Below are 17,873 nucleotides of genomic sequence, written 5' to 3'. Positions count from 1 at the left end.
CAGGTGGACGGATCCAGGTACTGATACGGTCAGGTGGACGGATCCAGGTACTGATACGGTCAGGTGGACGGATCCAGGTACTGATACGGTCAGGTGGACGGATCCAGGTACTGATACGGTCAGGTGGACGGATCCAGGTACTGATACGGTCAGGTGGACGGATCCAGGTACTGATACGGTCAGGTGGACGGATCCAGGTACTGATACGGTCAGGTGGACGGATCCAGGTACTGATACGGTCAGGTGGACGGATCCAGGTACTGATACGGTCAGGTGGACGGATCCAGGTACTGATACGGTCAGGTGGACGGATCCAGGTACTGATACGGTCAGGTGGACGGATCCAGGTACTGATACGGTCAGGTGGACGGATCCAGGTACTGATACGGTCAGGTGGACGGATCCAGGTACTGATACGGTCAGGTGGACGGATCCAGGTACTGATACGGTCAGGTGGACGGATCCAGGTACTGATACGGTCAGGTGGACGGATCCAGGTACTGATACGGTCAGGTGGATGGATCCAGGTACTGATACGGTCAGGTGGATAGATCCAGGTACTGATAAGGTCAGGTGGATGGCCTCAGGTGGTGAAGCATCAACACATGGTGTAAACGTATATAGTAAACACAACGCCAGCCAGATTCACAAAACCCTATGCTAAGGGGAATAGTAGACAACAACACAACACTTGAAACAGCTACGTGGTACCTCATCCAAACAGAATACACAACGTAGCTAGGTGTACACCATAACACAGACAGACAATGAGAGAGCCATCTGTAACACAGATGAAATGGAAAATGTGAGTATGTCGATGACATGTCATACATCATTATATCCAATAGACTGTCACAGAACAACGTGGCTAGCCAATCACTTCACAGAAAGGAAATAACAGGACTGCAATTCCATAGCAGTGATCAAGCAACCACATCCTGACAATGAAGGCCTTTACAAGTAGGGGTTACTTATATACGTTATATATGTATTAGATACGCTGAGCCATTTAAAATGACGAGTGAACTCAAGACACACAACGACGTCTAACTATGAACATTATACAGACTACTTATCGTTTACTTAGAGCTATAAACATGGTCCAACGTTTTTTTTGTTTTTTTTTTAAATGATCCTATTGATGCTGGTCGTCGACAAAGAAGGCAGAATAAGGTTTCAAAATCAGTACACAGTTAAAGGTAGGCCTATCTGTGCGTTTTGTGTCGCAGAAATAAAACAAAATCACATACGATTATAAATAATGTATGGAGCGACAGGTGACAGGTATGTCTCATGCTTTAGCAGGACTGTTGTGACACAACATCTATATTGTGTTTTCTGGATGCGCGGTTTTTTTTTATATACGCATGGTCTATTCCTATGCTCAACGACATGTTACGTAGACTACTACCGTGTTGTATGAGACTGTCTTCATACTAAAGGCTACTTACTGTAGGCTGTTCCGAATAGAATCATCACCCATTACCCAGAGCGTGTAGCCTACGTTGTGTAGCCTAGGTCCTACCGTCCTCATGAAACGATAATGCTCTTGTTCCTTTCACGACAGAAAAACAAAACGACGGGGGCCTATAAAATATCACATTTGGTTCACTCTGGCCCCCCCAAAAAAATCACACGGTGTTTACCTTGATAAAGGCCACACTGTTGAGATTGCTTTCTCTTTGTACCATTCTCCATAAATATCACCAATCTCATCATTAGGCTACGGTATAGGCGATCTAGCCAATATAATAACAAATGAATCCCTTAAACCGTGCATAGACTCGACATGCAGATCTACAGGACCAACCGGGGTGCACCTGCCTAACGTCTGCAGTGACGGGAAGGAAAGAGATGACAGCATCAAATATTTACTTTATCCAGATATATAGTATTACGTCCACATAGGCATCAACTCACCGTGTATCTTTAGTCACTGTCTCCCGTCATGATTTGTTTAATCCCCACTGGTCCCTTGTGTCTCTGTGTTGTTTCGTGTTTTATTTTCCCTGTGTGATAAACATGCCCGCTAGACTGTCTGTCTGTGCTCCTCTCATCCTCCTCCCGTCATTCTGTTTCTATCTCCGCCTGCTGCTGCAGCACGAGCACACACAAGAGTCACTCCCACCGTTCCATTCCACAGCATGACGTCAAGGATCAACAGCGTCCACCGCTCCTTTAATGTTGCCATTGACTATTTCCCTTGCAACCCTCTCTCTCTCTCTGCCTCTCTCTCTCTCTCTGCCTCTCTCTCTCTCTCTGTCTCTCTTTCTCTCTCTCTCGCTCTCTCTGTCTCTCTGTATGTCTGTCTGGCTACCGAATTCAGAACCCACCGGCCGATTTGAGCGCTTGTCTGGTTGTAGGCTTAAACCAACATCATTTAGGAGACGGCACTTATACAACGTATTACTATGGTTAAACTAGGCTTCATTATTACAGCAAGGGGCACACCAGTGGATGGCGCTTGTCGGGTCCCGGCTGGCGGAACGACCGTGGATAGACAATGCCGTCATGTTTTCGAGTGGCTACATTGTTGCTCTGTACATCAATGGCATTGTTCTGTATTTGAATGGCTGATGATGTGCAGTGGAGCGATAACCATGGGCTACTGTAGTCTCTCATAAAACATAATCATCATTCTAGTCCTGTCTGTGTAGTTATTCGTTTTAATTGTTAGCCCATATCATTTTCATTCAAAAACAGGGACTAGACACAATATACATTAACATCTTACCAGCCAATCACAAGTTGATGTGTGTCTGATGTCTCATTGTGGACAGAAAGGACACATTTTTTTTACCTTTATTTAACTAGGCAAGTCAGTTAAGAACAAATTCCTATTTACAATGACGGCCTAGGAACAGTGGGTTAACTGCCCTGTTCAGGGGCAGAACAACAGATTTTTTACCGTGTCAGCTATGGGATTCTATCTTGCAACCTTTCGGTTACAAGTCCAACGCTCTAACCACTAGGCTACCTGCCGCCACAACCCAACAGACAACAGTCAATGCAATATTCATATGACTGTAGACTATATATACAAACGTTTGCGGACACCACTTCAAATTAGTGGATTTGGCTATTTCAGTCATATCTGTTGCTGACAGGTGTATAAAATCGAACACACCGCCATGCAATCTCCATAGACAAACATTGGCAGTAGAATGGTCTTATTGAAGAGCTCAGTGACCTTCAACATGGCACCGCCATAGGATGCTACCTTTCCAACAAGTCAGTTGGTCAAATGTCTGCCCTGCTGGAGCTGCCCCGGTCAACTGGAAGTGCTGTTATTGTGAAGTGGAAACATCTAGGAGCAACAACGGCTGAGCCGTGAAGTGGTAGGCCACACAAGCTCACAGAACAGGACCGCCGAGTGCTGAAGTGCGTGAAAATTGTCTGTCCTCGGTTCCAACACTCACTACCGATTTCCAAACTGCCTCTGGAAGCAATGTCAGCACAATAACTGTTGGTCAGGAGCTTCATGAAATGGGTTTCCATGGCCGATCAAGCCTAAGATCACCATGCGAAGAGATGCCAGGAGAACGCTACCTGCCCCAATGCATAGTGCCAACTGTAAAGTTTGGTGGAGGAGGAATAATGGTTCGGGCTAGACCCCTTAGTTCCAGTGAAGGGAAATCTTAACGCTACAGCGTACAGTGACATTCTAGATGATTCTGTCCTTCCAACTTTGTGACAACAGTTTGGGGAAGGCCCTTTCCTGTTTTAGCATGACAATGCCCCCGTGCACAAAGTGAGTTCCATACAGAAATGGTTTGTTGAGATTGGTGTGGAAGAACATGACTGGTCTGCACAGAGCCCTGACCTCAACCCCATCAAACACCTTTGGGATGAATTGGCACGCCGACTGTGAGCCAGGCCTAATCGGCCAACATAGGTGCCCGACCTCATTAATGCTCTTGTGGAAGCAAGTCCCTGCAGCAATGTCCCAACATCTAGTGGAAAGCCTTCCCAGAACAGTGGAGGCTGTTATAGCAGCAAAAGGGGGGGACCAACTCCATATTAATGCACATGATTTTGGAATGAGATGTTCGACGAGCAGGTGTCCACATACTTTTGGTCATGTAGTGTATATATTCTGAGTGGACAAAACATTAGGAACACCTGCTCTTTCCATGACATAGTCTGACCAGGTGAATCCAGATGAAAGCTATGATCCCTTATTGATGTCACCTCTTAAATCCACTTCAATCAGTGTAGATGAAGGGGAGGAGATGGGTTAAAGAAGGATTTTTAAGTCTTGGGACATGGACTGTGTATGTGTGCCATTCAGAGGGTGAAAGGGCAAGACAAAAGATGTAAGTGCCTTTGAACGGGGTATGGTAGTACAGTAGGTGCTGGGCGCACTGGTTTGAGTGTGTCAAGAACTGCAACGCTGCTGGGTTTTTCCACATTCAACAGTTTGTCGTGTGTATCAAGAATGGTCCACCACCCAAAGAACATCCAGACAACTTGACACAACTGTGGGAAGCATTGGAGTCAACCTGGGCCAGCATCCCTGTGGAACTCATTCAACACCTTGTAGAGTCCATGACCCGGTGAATTGAGGCTGTTCTGAGGGCAAAAAGGGGGGTGCAACTCAATATTAGGAAGGTGTTCCTGATGTTTTGTACACTCAGTGTATACAGCCTAGTCAGGTCCAAAATTATTGGCACCGTTGATAAAGATGAGTGAAAAAGGCTGTATAAAAAAGAACCTGCTTTATTGTATGCGCTTTATACTAACACAATTTCTCAGAGAAAGAGATTTTTGTTAAACAAGTAATACTTTTTTCTCTCTGAACAAAAAAATAGAGGTCCAAATTATTGCCACCCCTGTTTTCAATACCTCGCGATGATAACTGAATCGAGTCTTTTTCTAAAAATCTTTAATGAGATTAGAGAAAACTGGGAGGAATCTTAGACCATTCCTCCATACAGAATCTGTTCCGATCCTTGATATCCTTCGTCTGCTCTTATGGACCATCCTCTTCAACGGGGGTCCATGAGGCTGAGATGACCATTGCAAAATGTTGATTTAGTGGTCAATTTCTTTGTGAAGTTTCATGTGTGCTATTATCTTACTGGAAGATCCACTTGCTGGCAGAGGAAACCAGGTTTTTGGGCTAAAACGTCCTGGTACTGAGTACAGTTCATGATGCCGTTGACCCTAACGACGGCCTCAGCACCAGTGGAAGCAAAATATCCCCAAAACATCAAATATCCACCACCATATTTTTTACAGTGGGTATGGGGTTCTTTTCTGCTTATCACATCCTCCTTTCAACACCAAACCCTGGCCAAAGAGCTCTGTTTTCATGTCATCTGACTACAATACCGGATCCAACTACATCAAATTTTCAAATCAAATGTATTTATATAGCCCTTCTTACATCAGCTGATGTCTCAAAGTGCTGTACAGAAACACAGCCTAAAACCCCAAACAGCAAGCAATGCAGGTGTAGAAGCACGGTGGCTAGGAAGAAACCTAGAGAGGAACCAGGCTCTGAGGGGTGGCCAGGTCTCTTCTGGCTGTGCCGGGTGGAGATTATAACAGAACATGGCCAAGATGTTCAAATGTTCAAAACTGACCAGCATGGTCAAATAATAACAATCACAGTACATTTGTTGGATGACATGGTTACAGCAATAATAATATTCCTATAGTCTATAGACTACTAACTCGGCCATCTGAAACTTCATATGAGCGGTATCTTTTTGCTCCTAGTCATACAGTCAAGCCTCTCTTCCTGTCATGTGATATTCAGCTTTATAATGCCATTCGCTCCTACTCATTCAGTCAATCCTCTCTTCCTGTCATGTGATATTCAGCTTTATAATGCCATCCGCTCCTACTCATTCAGTCAACCCTCTCTTCCTGTCATGTGATATTCAGCTTTATAATGCCATTCGCTCCTACTCATTCAGTCAACCCTCTCTTCCTGTCATGTGATATTCAGCTTTATAATGCCATTCGCTCCTACTCATTCAGTCAACCCTCTCTTCCTGTCATGTGATATTCAGCTTTATGATGTCATTACCACACAACAGTACATTGGAGTGGGAAACACTACTCTTAAATTGACTTCTTATCAGTCTTCTCATCTGGGCAGTCATCTTTCTCCCGATCCTTCTCTTCCTCTCTCCTAGTGATTTGGGTCACAGCTGGTCTGCCAGAGGGAATCTGAGGTGGGGGGGGGGAGCTGGTACCTTAGCCTGGCTGAGTGGTGAGAGGACTGGGTCACAGCTGGTCTGCCAGAGGGAATGTGGGGGGGGGGGGGTGAGTTGGTACCTTAGCCTGGCTGAGTGGTGAGAGGACTATGTCACAGCTGGTCAGCCAGAGGGAATGTGAGGTGGGGGGGGGGGGGGGGGTACCTTGGCCTGGCTGAGTGGTGAGAGAAACAAACAATCTGACTTAATTTAAGGCAGAACTCCTTCACTCCTTTGTCCCACAGTCCTGCTTGGCAGTTGTCCTACAGCACAACCAGCCACTAGCCTGGCTGTATAATGTATAGGAAGACATGACAATGATAGAAGTGGCTAAAGCATATATAGTGTGGGACTAACCACCAGAGCAGTATTGTGACACAAATACCTTTGTACAACCCATTCTATATAACTGAACTAAAGGACTATTGCCCCATGGCACGTCTTTCATATGTATATACTGTGTTCTAGTCAAGGTCTTCCTATGCATCTATTGCTATATACTCTTCTATCCTACATATACACTATATCCACACAGTCCATAATGTCTATACATCATACCTATTTATACTACGGACTCCAACATTGCGTGTCATAATATTTATACTTTTCTTAATTCCTTTCTTTTCGTTTTAGATTAGTGTGTATTGTTAGATATTACTACACTGTTGGGAGCTAGGAACACAAGCATTTCTCTACACCCGTAATAACATCTGCTAAATGTGTAGGCGACCAATACAATTTGATAAGCTTCTATACAAAGAACACAGACAGTGGATAGCAATGTAAGTCCAGTACCAGCCATTGCAGTTGAAGCAGAGCCTTTATAGAGCAAGTCGTTGTCAAGAGGACGGTCACATGTGTTTTAGGAGCAGAGGATCCAAGATCACTCCGTTGCGGACGAGTGAGGAAGGAAGAGTGAGGAAGTGACGTCTGTTTCAAATGCAGTTTCTCCCCCAGAAATAATCAGTCTTCATATTTTAAATAAAAGTTTATTAAAGGTTAACAAGCTCAACAACAGTAACTAAACTGAAAAGGCAGTTCTAAGAAACCAATTTATTTAAAAAAAGTCATGCAAGCAAAATCCAAGGCCTTGACTGGTCCATTCTCTCCCGTTGATTCAGATGGTTGTATATATACACATACACAGGGTTTTACGTGTATCTTCTTTACAGCCATTACTGTAATAAATTATATATACAGTCCTGTCTGTCTGTGATATGGGGTGGTCTCTCTCCACCCTCCTCTTCATCAGTAGCGTCTCAGCTGATGCCATCGTCTTCGTTCACTCTGCAGCATTACCAGTGTCTGATAAGAGAAAAGAAGCTGGTCAGGTTAGTATGGTAATAAAGTGGTGCATTTCAATGAGAATCTCCACGGGTGGTCTAAATCTAAATCAGACTACTGTGTTGAGAAATAGTCATTCACTTTGTCTTATACTTGGAAGTGGAATCTAGTTCTGAGTCAGTTTGAAGACGAAGAGAGAAATGGCCTGAGAAATAAAAGTGAGCCTACTTTTCCCATCGCAGGCGACTATCTTGACTTTATCCACCTTGACCAGATCTGTCACCTCCCTGAACTCCACATCATTCAGAACGAAGGTCCACACGTTGTCACAGAATCTATAGGTGTTTAGTGACCCCTAGAGGCCAGAGAATGTCACAACACATTAAAACAGATGTACAAAAGCAGAATGGCATTTTAACCAAATGATGTATTAATAAATCAACGTACAGCTATGATTTCAGCTCATTTTCAACCAGGGATGGGCAAGCTTATCTGCAAGATTCACATGTGGGTGAAGGCTTTTGTTCCAGCCAAAACAGTCATCTGTTTCAACTAACCAATTGTGTACATATGAATTATATTACATTCTACCTACTACTTATCATATTGATATTGTACAGCACAGTTGAGGGAGCTTGCAAGTAAGCATTATGCTGCATCGTTTATACCAGTTGTAAACTGTGTATGTGACGAATAAACGTTGATTTGACCATAACCTTCAATACAGTCTTTGTTGAATCAGCTGTGATGTTGCTTTGGCTAGAGAGAAAGCCTACAACCGTATTTGTCCCTTTTTTAAGGTAGGTACAAAACAGGGGAGTAATAATTCGTCCAAACAATTGCAAACAGTTGTGTTTTGCTCATGAAAACAAGAGTTTCTATTAGACAAATTCAGATCGGTCTCTTCCTCGTTTCGTTTGCTTCCTAGTGAACACAAGCCAGTCCTCACCTTAAAGTTGACCCTGTTGCGAACCCGGTTGGCCAGCGCGGTGTTGATGGCTTTGTCAAACTGGAGGAGAACCTGAAGCGCTAACTGCGGAGTGATCTGTTGGGTCTAGGAAAAGAGGGAAAAAAACGTTTTTCATTTATTCATGCCTCAAGTTAACATTGAAAGAAATGTTTGAACCAGAAATCATAAATTTACTGAGCTAATGCACCACCATCACCTTTACCTAGTCGCGCATGCGCGGATAATAGCTAACTAACGAGCCAGTTACTAGCTATCAGAGAACTAGCAATGAAAATGTAGTGAATCCAAATAACGTTACTCATCACTACTGACTTCGGTGAAAAACAGCCAGCTTAATTCAGTCAATCAAAACTGAGCCTGTAAATTAGCTTTCTCGAACTAATATTTTAGCTTGCTAGCTTCTTCGTTCAAATCAGACATCACTGCAGCCAGTTATGGAGATGCTTCTTGTTAGCGTGGCTAGCTAGTTAGCTAGCTATGTTGCTAACTAGCTAGCTAACCAGTTATTTCTCGTGAAAGATAAACCTTTCAGATATCGAAGTTAACGGTGGATAATGTGGCTTCATAATTAGCTAACTTAAATTGCTATCCCAAACAAAGTGCAACTAGATAACGTTAGCTAATTATGTAGCTAGCTTGGAAGTTAGCATAGCTGCAGTTTACCTGAATTAGCTCGTCAAGGCTCTCTTGCAGACTGTTTCCTAGCGTCGTATTTCTGTAGAGCTGGTAGGCCATTGTAATAAATGAATTTACTAGTAAGATTGTGCACTTGCACAATTCACTACCAAAGTACAATTTACTAGCGGAATTTAACCAAAAATACGCTGTGTTTTCAGAAACCGACCTGTGAGCCCCTGACTACGGAACACCGCGGAGGACAAACACAATTACGTATCGTATATTCCCCCCAGAACGTTCAAGCAAGCGTTTATACCGGTAAGTACCGCTAGATGGTAGCAGATGACAGAAGAACAGGGCGATTCAGTGGACTTGTATCTGTACTGTAGAAAGAAAAGTCTGCAAGGGGTACTGTTAATCTGTGGATAAGAGCCTGAAGACACACTATTGATTGTGTATAATGTTTTTATTGACTGACAAAAGGTTTGTGTCAATGCAATATTAATAAATAGAAAAATTATATTTTTTCAACAATTATACAATTATCATAATGAAGTACTTTTTTGGGGATTCCATCAGTTGAGTACAATTTCAAAAGCAACAATCATGTTACGAACAGTAATATAAACTGTAAAGTACTTTTTTTTGTGTGAATACTTGGATATTTAAGTACTTTTGAAAATGATGTAATATCAACAATACTGTTTATAAAGACTAATGATGTTCCTCCCAAATCCCCCATTCATATTTCCCCCTCACGATAAGACTTCCACAGTAATCTCTTACATTAATCATTAAAGAGCAGTCTCTCAGCTTTGTGATACGAAGAAAAAAAAACACTCAACTTTGTTGATCACTTTTCTGTTTTTTTTATCACACTGGAAGAGACGGTGTCAAGGCTAATGCTAACAGAAAAGAGTCATTGGTTAGAGATGCCAGAGTAGGATAAATGCATCTGCCCACAGATGCTTGAATAAGCATTTATATGTACAAAACACGAGATAAATCACGGTTAGAGCAATAGGAGATTTTGTCAACTTCGTTTCAACATTATACATGGTTGTTTTGGTAATGCATAGATCTATTGAAGGAGCGGATTTGAAATGACACTTTTTGTTGAATACAGAGAATACAAATAAAAGGAAATTACATTGTAGATATGTCAGAGCAGGTAATGAAATTATTTGGAGAAAGTCGGGGACTGGTGAGCTCAACATAAACCAAAATTATTAACATTGATCTATGTATCTATCTATTCAGTCTTCCCCAGAATAAAAGTAATTGAGTTCGTTTAAATTATTTATATGTCCTTACAGTGGTATGTGTTAATGGAGGTGGCGGGGTTTACAGTGGTATGTGTTAATGGAGGAGGTGGAGTTTACAGTGGTATGTGTTAATGGAGGAGGTGGAGTTTACAGTGGTATGTGTTAATGGTGGAGGGGGAGTTTACAGTGATATGTGTTAATGGAGGAGGCGGGGTTTACAGTGATATGTGTTAATGGAGGAGGCGGGGCTTACAGTAGTATGTGTTAATGGAGGAGGCGGGGTTTACAGTGGTATGTTAATGGAGGAGGCGGGGTTTACAGTGGTATGTTAATGGTGGAGGTGGGGTCTACAGTGGTAGGTGTTAATGGAGGAGGAGGGGTTTACAGTGGTATGTTAATGGAGGAGGAGAGGTTTACAGTGGTATGTTAATGGAGGAGGCGGGGTTTACAGTGGTATGTTAATGGAGGAGGAGAGGTTTACAGCGGTATGTTAATGGAGGAGGCGGGGTTTACAGTGGTATGTTAATGGAGGAGGCGGGGTATTACAGTGGTATGTTAATGGTGGAGGTGGGGTTTACAGTGGTATGTTAATGGAGGAGGCGGAGTTTACAGTGGTATGTGTTAATGGAGGAGGCGGGGTTTACAGTGGTGTGTTAATGGAGGAGGCGGGGTCTACAGTGGTATGTTAATGTTGGAGGCGGGGTGCAGAGCAGTAGATGATGATCAGTAGAGAAAACAGAAAGGAAATGTGTTCTGCTTCCTTCATGTAATTACTGTGTCAAACTGAATTAAATAACCAATCACAAAACAAGCACACAGCAGCAGATATGGCTTATCTACTGTGTGTGTGTGTGTGTGTGTGTGTGTGTGTGTGTGTGTGTGTGTGTGTGTGTGTGTGTGTGTGTGTGTGTGTGTGTGTGTGTGTGTGTGTGTGTGTGTGTGTGTGTGTGTGTGTGTGTATACACCAAAGTGTTTCCATCACAACAACACAGCTCAGCTCAACATTTAGTTGTTTTGCTTTTGTTTAACGCTTTTCCTTTTCGACACGTGACCTTTTTACTTTGGAGCTCAATCTCCACAGCAGTCCCACTGGCATCCCTCTGTTATTTACTGACCGTTAGAACACACACACATTAGATCTCATTTGGTGCTCCTCTCACGGACATACAGTAGCTACTGTGTTATAGACACAGTACAGATGTAGGTGATTCATTTGATCACCCTGTTGCAGGAGAACTTTATATTTAAAACTTGTAGTGTATTTTGGGGTCTAAAATGCTTCTGAAGTTTATAATTTCCACTTTGACTTTTCAGACTTGATTTTCCGTTACGAAAAATGTATCAACCGCTACAAAAATGTCCATGAATTATAATCCACATAACAATTCACATGTCCTGTTTCTGCAGGGTTATTTTCCTGCTGTAGCAAACTGGCTCAAATTAAGACCCTACATCTGTATTCTTGTAGCCACAGTAGCCTCTGACTTGTAGCCACAGTATCCTCTGTCTTGTAGCATCTGTCTTGTAGCCACAGTATCCTCTGACTTGTAGCCACAGTATCCTCTGACTTGTAGCCACAGTATCCTCTGTCTTGTAGCCACAGTATCCTCTGTCTTGTAGCCACAGTATCCTCTGTCTTGTAACCACAGTATCCTCTGTCTTGTAGCCACAGTATCCTCTGTCTTGTAGCCACAGTATCCTCTGTCTTGTAGCCACAGTATCCTCTGTCTTGTAGCCACAGTATCCTCTGTCTTGTAGCCACAGTATCCTCTGTCTTGTAACCACAGTATCCTCTGTCTTGTAGCCACAGTAGCCTCTGTCTTCTAGCCACAGTAGCCTCTGTCTTGTAGCCACAGTATCCTCTGTCTTGTAGCCTCTGTCTTGTAGCCACAGTAGCCTCTGTCTTGTAGCCACAGTAGCCTCTGTCTTGTAGCCACAGTATCCTCTGTCTTGTAGCCACAGTAGCCTCTGTCTTGTAGCCACAGTATCCTCTGTCTTGTAGCCACAGTATCCTCTGTCTTGTAGCCACAGTAGCTTCTGTCTTGTAGCCACAGTACCCTCTGTCTTGTAGCCACAGTACCCTCTGACTTGTAGCCACAGTATCCTCTGTCTTGTAGCCACAGTATCCTCTGTCTTGTAGCCACAGTATCCTCTGTCTTGTAGCCACAGTATCCTCTGTCTTGTAGCCACAGTATCCTCTGTCTTGTAACCACAGTATCCTCTGTCTTGTAGCCACAGTATCCTCTGTCTTGTAGCCACAGTATCCTCTGTCTTGTAGCCACAGTATCCTCTGTCTTGTAGCCACAGTATCCTCTGTCTTGTAACCACAGTATCCTCTGTCTTGTAGCCACAGTAGCCTCTGTCTTCTAGCCACAGTAGCCTCTGTCTTGTAGCCACAGTATCCTCTGTCTTGTAGCCTCTGTCTTGTAGCCACAGTAGCCTCTGTCTTGTAGCCACAGTAGCCTCTGTCTTGTAGCCACAGTATCCTCTGTCTTGTAGCCACAGTATCCTCTGTCTTGTAGCCACAGTATCCTCTGTCTTGTAGCCACAGTATCCTCTGTCTTGTAACCACAGTATCCTCTGTCTTGTAGCCACAGTAGCCTCTGTCTTCTAGCCACAGTAGCCTCTGTCTTGTAGCCACAGTATCCTCTGTCTTGTAGCCTCTGTCTTGTAGCCACAGTAGCCTCTGTCTTGTAGCCACAGTAGCCTCTGTCTTGTAGCCACAGTATCCTCTGTCTTGTAGCCACAGTAGCCTCTGTCTTGTAGCCACAGTATCCTCTGACTTGTAGCCACAGTATCCTCTGTCTTGTAGCCACAGTAGCTTCTGTCTTGTAGCCACAGTACCCTCTGTCTTGTAGCCACAGTACCCTCTGACTTGTAGCCACAGTATCCTCTGTCTTGTAGCCACAGTATCCTCTGTCTTGTAGCCACAGTATCCTCTGTCTTGTAGCCACAGTATCCTCTGTCTTGTAGCCACAGTATCCTCTGTCTTGTAACCACAGTATCCTCTGTCTTGTAGCCACAGTATCCTCTGTCTTGTAGCCACAGTATCCTCTGTCTTGTAGCCACAGTATCCTCTGTCTTGTAGCCACAGTATCCTCTGTCTTGTAACCACAGTATCCTCTGTCTTGTAGCCACAGTAGCCTCTGTCTTCTAGCCACAGTAGCCTCTGTCTTGTAGCCACAGTATCCTCTGTCTTGTAGCCTCTGTCTTGTAGCCACAGTAGCCTCTGTCTTGTAGCCACAGTAGCCTCTGTCTTGTAGCCACAGTATCCTCTGTCTTGTAGCCACAGTAGCCTCTGTCTTGTAGCCACAGTATCCTCTGACTTGTAGCCACAGTATCCTCTGTCTTGTAGCCACAGTAGCTTCTGTCTTGTAGCCACAGTACCCCCTGTCTTGTAGCCACAGTACCCTCTGACTTGTAGCCACAGTATCCTCTGTCTTGTAGCCACAGTATCCTCTGTCTTGTAGCCACAGTATCCTCTGTCTTGTAACCACAGTATCCTCTGTCTTGTAGCCACAGTATCCTCTGTCTTGTAGCCACAGTATCCTCTGACTTGTAGCCACAGTATCCTCTGTCTTGTAGCTACAGTATCCTCTGACTTGTAGCCACAGTATCCTCTGTCTTGTAGCCACAGTATCCTCTGTCTTGTAGCCTCTGTCTTGTAGCCACAGTATCCTCTGTCTTGTAGCCACAGTATCCTCTGACTTGTAGCCACAGTATCCTCTGTCTTGTATCCCCTGTCTTGTAGCCACAGTATCCTCTGACTTGTAGCCCCAGTATCCTCTGACTTGTAGCCCCTGTCTTGTAGCCACAGTATCCTCTGTCTTGTAGCCACAGTGGCCTCTGACTTGTAGCCACAGTATCCTCTGTCTTGTAGCCCCAGTATCCTCTGACTTGTAGCCCCTGTCTTGTAGCCACAGTATCCTCTGTCTTGTAGCCACAGTATCCTCTGTCTTGTAGCCACAGTATCCTCTGTCTTGTAGCCACAGTAGCGTCTGTCTTGTAGCCTCTGATTTGTAGCCACAGTATCCTCTGTCTTGTAGCCCCTGTCTTGTAGCCACAGTATCCTCTGACTTGTAGCCCCAGTATCCTCTGACTTGTAGCCCCTGTCTTGTAGCCACAGTATCCTCTGTCTTGTAGCCACAGTGGCCTCTGTCTTGTAGCCACATTATCCTCCGACTTGTAGCCACAGTATCCTCTGTCTTGTAGCCCCAATATCCTCTGACTTGTAGCCCCTGTCTTGTAGCCACAGTATCCTCTGTCTTGTAGCCACAGTATCCTCTGTCTTGTAGCCACAGTATCCTCTGTCTTGTAGCCACAGTAGCCTCTGTCTTGTAGCCTCTGACATGTAGCCACAGTATCCTCTGTCTTGTAGCCACAGTATCCTCTGACTTGTAGCCACAGTATCCTCTGTCTTGTAGCCACAGTATCCTCTGTCTTGTAGCCACAGTATCCTCTGACTTGTAGCCACAGTATCCTCTGTCTTGTAGCCACAGTATCCTCTGTCTTGTACCCACAGTGGCCTCTGTCTTGTAGCCACAGTATCCTCTGTCTTGTAGCCACAGTAGCCTCTGTCTTGTAGCCACAGTATCCTCTGTCTTGTAGCCACAGTAGCCTCTGTCTTGTAGCCTCTGACTTGTAGCCACAGTATCCTCTGTCTTGTAGCCACAGTAGCCTCTGACTTGTAGCCACAGTATCCTCTGTCTTGTAGCCACAGTAGCCTCTGACTTGTAGCCACAGTATCCTCTGTCTTGTAGCCACAGTATCCTCTGTCTTGTAGCCACAGTATCCTCTGTCTTGTACCCACAGTGGCCTCTGTCTTGTAGCCACAGTATCCTCTGTCTTGTACCCACAGTGGCCTCTGTCTTGTAGCCACAGTATCCTCTGTCTTGTAGCCACAGTAGCCTCTGTCTTGTAGCCACAGTATCCTCTGTCTTGTAGCCACAGTAGCCTCTGTCTTGTAGCCTCTGTCTTGTAGCCACAGTATCCTCTGACTTGTAGCCACAGTATCCTCTGTCTTGTAGCCACAGTGGCCTCTGACTTGTAGCCACAGTAGCCTCTGTCTTGTAGCCACAGTATCCTCTGACTTGTAGCCACAGTATTCTCTGTCTTGTAGCCACAGTAGCCTCTGTCTTGTAGCCACAGTATCCTCTGTCTTCTAGCCACAGTATCCTCTGTTTTGTAGCCACAGTAGCCTCTGTCTTGTAGCCACAGTATCCTCTGACTTGTAGCCACAGTATTCTCTGTCTTGTAGCCACAGTATCCTCTGACTTGTAGCCACAGTACCCTCTGTCTTGTAGCTACAGTAGCCTCTGACTTGTAGCCACAGTAGCCTCTGACTTGTAGCCACAGTACCCTCTGTCTTGTAGCCACAGTATCCTCTGACTTGTAGCCACAGTATCCTCTGTCTTGTAGCCACAGTATCCTCTGTCTTGTAGCCACAGTGGCCTCTGACTTGTAGCCACAGTATCCTCTGACTTGTAGCCACAGTAGCCTCTGTCTTGTAGCCACAGTATCCTCTGACTTGTAGCCACAGTATTCTCTGTCTTGTAGCCACAGTAGCCTCTGTCTTGTAGCCACAGTATCCTCTGTCTTCTAGCCACAGTATCCTCTGTCTTGTAGCCACAGTAGCCTCTGTCTTGTAGCCACAGTATCCTCTGACTTGTAGCCACAGTATTCTCTGTCTTGTAGCCACAGTATCCTCTGACTTGTAGCCACAGTACCCTCTGTCTTGTAGCCACAGTAGCCTCTGACTTGTAGCCACAGTAGCCTCTGACTTGTAGCCACAGTACCCTCTGTCTTGTACCCACAGTGGCCTCTGTCTTGTAGCCACAGTATCCTCTGTCTTGTACCCACAGTGGCCTCTGTCTTGTAGCCACAGTATCCTCTGTCTTGTAGCCACAGTAGCCTCTGTCTTGTAGCCACAGTATCTTCTGTCTTGTAGCCACAGTAGCCTCTGTCTTGTAGCCTCTGTCTTGTAGCCACAGTATCCTCTGACTTGTAGCCACAGTATCCTCTGTCTTGTAGCCACAGTGGCCTCTGACTTGTAGCCACAGTAGCCTCTGTCTTGTAGCCACAGTATCCTCTGACTTGTAGCCACAGTATTCTCTGTCTTGTAGCCACAGTAGCCTCTGTCTTGTAGCCACAGTATCCTCTGTCTTCTAGCCACAGTATCCTCTGTCTTGTAGCCACAGTAGCCTCTGTCTTGTAGCCACAGTATCCTCTGACTTGTAGCCACAGTATTCTCTGTCTTGTAGCCACAGTATCCTCTGACTTGTAGCCACAGTACCCTCTGTCTTGTAGCCACAGTAGCCTCTGACTTGTAGCCACAGTACCCTCTGTCTTGTAGCCACAGTATCCTCTGACTTGTAGCCACAGTATCCTCTGACTTGTAGCCACAGTACCCTCTGTCTTGTAGCCACAGTAGCTTCTGACTTGTAGCCTCTGACTTGTAGCCACAGTACCCTCTGTCTTGTAGCCACAGTATCCTCTGACTTGTAGCCACAGTATCCTCTGTCTTGTAGCCACAGTATCCTCTGTCTTGTAGCCACAGTGGCCTCTGACTTGTAGCCACAGTATCCTCTGACTTGTAGCCACAGTATCCTCTGACTTGTAGCCACAGTATCCTCTGACTTGTAGCCACGTCCATTGGAGAGTCATATAAATGATCGCTGTACTATGCGATTACATATTTATTCACTGTCTCAAAGAGACAACTAGAGAATTACCCTGTATCCTTCTGATGCTGTTTTCTAACAGGATACCGCTGTCTACTTTCAGTAATGCTGCTAATTAGCACATTACTGTGGACTCATTAAGATCAGAGAGCTTTGTTTAAATAAGGAATAATCCTCTCGAAGTGACAGTACATGTCCAACATTTTGTCAATCTGTCATGTTTGCCGTGGCTTCTGTTGGCAGGCCTCCACTAATTCAGCAAATGTTACCTTTTTGAAGTAAGAAAAATGTACTTTGGCAAATACACAGAGAAATATTTGCTAAGTTGCAGAGAGGATCAGCTTCCCCAGTTTAAAACAATCATACTTCATCAGATGATTCACACACAGTTTAACAGTGATGTACTGCAGTGGAAGATGGTACATGGATGGACTCTACAGTTTAACAGTGATGTACTGCAGTGGAAGATGGTACATGGATGGACTCTACAGTTTAACAGTGATGTACTGCAGTGGAAGATGGTACATGGATGGACTCTACAGTTTAACAGTGATGTACTGCAGTGGAAGATGGTACATGGATGGACTCTACAGTTTAACAGTGATGTACTGCAGTGGAAGATGGTACATGGATGGACTCTACAGTTTAACAGGGATGTACTGCAGTGGAAGATGGTACATGGATGGACTTTACCGTTTAACAGTGATGTACTGCAGTGGGAAGATGGTACATGGATGGACTCTACAGTTTAACAGGGATGTACTGCAGTGGAAGATGGTACATGGATGGACTCTACAGTTTAACAGTGATGTACTGCAATGGAAGATGGTACATGGATGGACTCTACAGT

General features: G+C 44.6%; 1 protein-coding gene across 1 annotated transcript; it reads right to left on the bottom strand.

Annotated features, from left to right (window-relative positions):
* Window positions 1-7,175: 7,175 nt before the first annotated feature.
* LOC129847382 (transcription initiation factor IIA subunit 2) lies at window positions 7,176-9,330 on the bottom strand. The gene is made up of 4 exons (XM_055915158.1): window positions 9,124-9,330; window positions 8,440-8,544; window positions 7,719-7,845; window positions 7,176-7,511 (listed from the first exon to the last, which is right to left on the bottom strand). The coding sequence occupies exons 1-4, from the start codon at window positions 9,193-9,195 to the stop codon at window positions 7,489-7,491; spliced, it is 327 nt and encodes a 108-aa protein (XP_055771133.1). The 5' UTR covers window positions 9,196-9,330; the 3' UTR covers window positions 7,176-7,488.
* Window positions 9,331-17,873: the final 8,543 nt, after the last annotated feature.

Source organism: Salvelinus fontinalis, unplaced genomic scaffold, assembly GCF_029448725.1.
Source record: "Salvelinus fontinalis isolate EN_2023a unplaced genomic scaffold, ASM2944872v1 scaffold_0810, whole genome shotgun sequence".
NCBI lineage: Eukaryota > Metazoa > Chordata > Actinopteri > Salmoniformes > Salmonidae > Salvelinus > Salvelinus fontinalis.
This window is presented reverse-complemented; position numbering and strand designations above follow the sequence as displayed.

Bases quoted from the DNA above. Each gene is read 5' to 3' on its own strand.
- LOC129847382 (XM_055915158.1), bottom strand. From the start codon at position 9,195: ATGGCCTACCAGCTCTACAGAAATACGACGCTAGGAAACAGTCTGCAA. The intron at 8,545-9,123 runs GTAAACTGCAGC...CTCTTTTCCTAG, and splicing joins GCCTTGACGAGCTAATTCAG to ACCCAACAGATCACTCCGCA. The intron at 7,846-8,439 runs GTGAGGACTGGC...TCTGGCCTCTAG, and splicing joins GCAACAGGGTCAACTTTAAG to GGGTCACTAAACACCTATAG.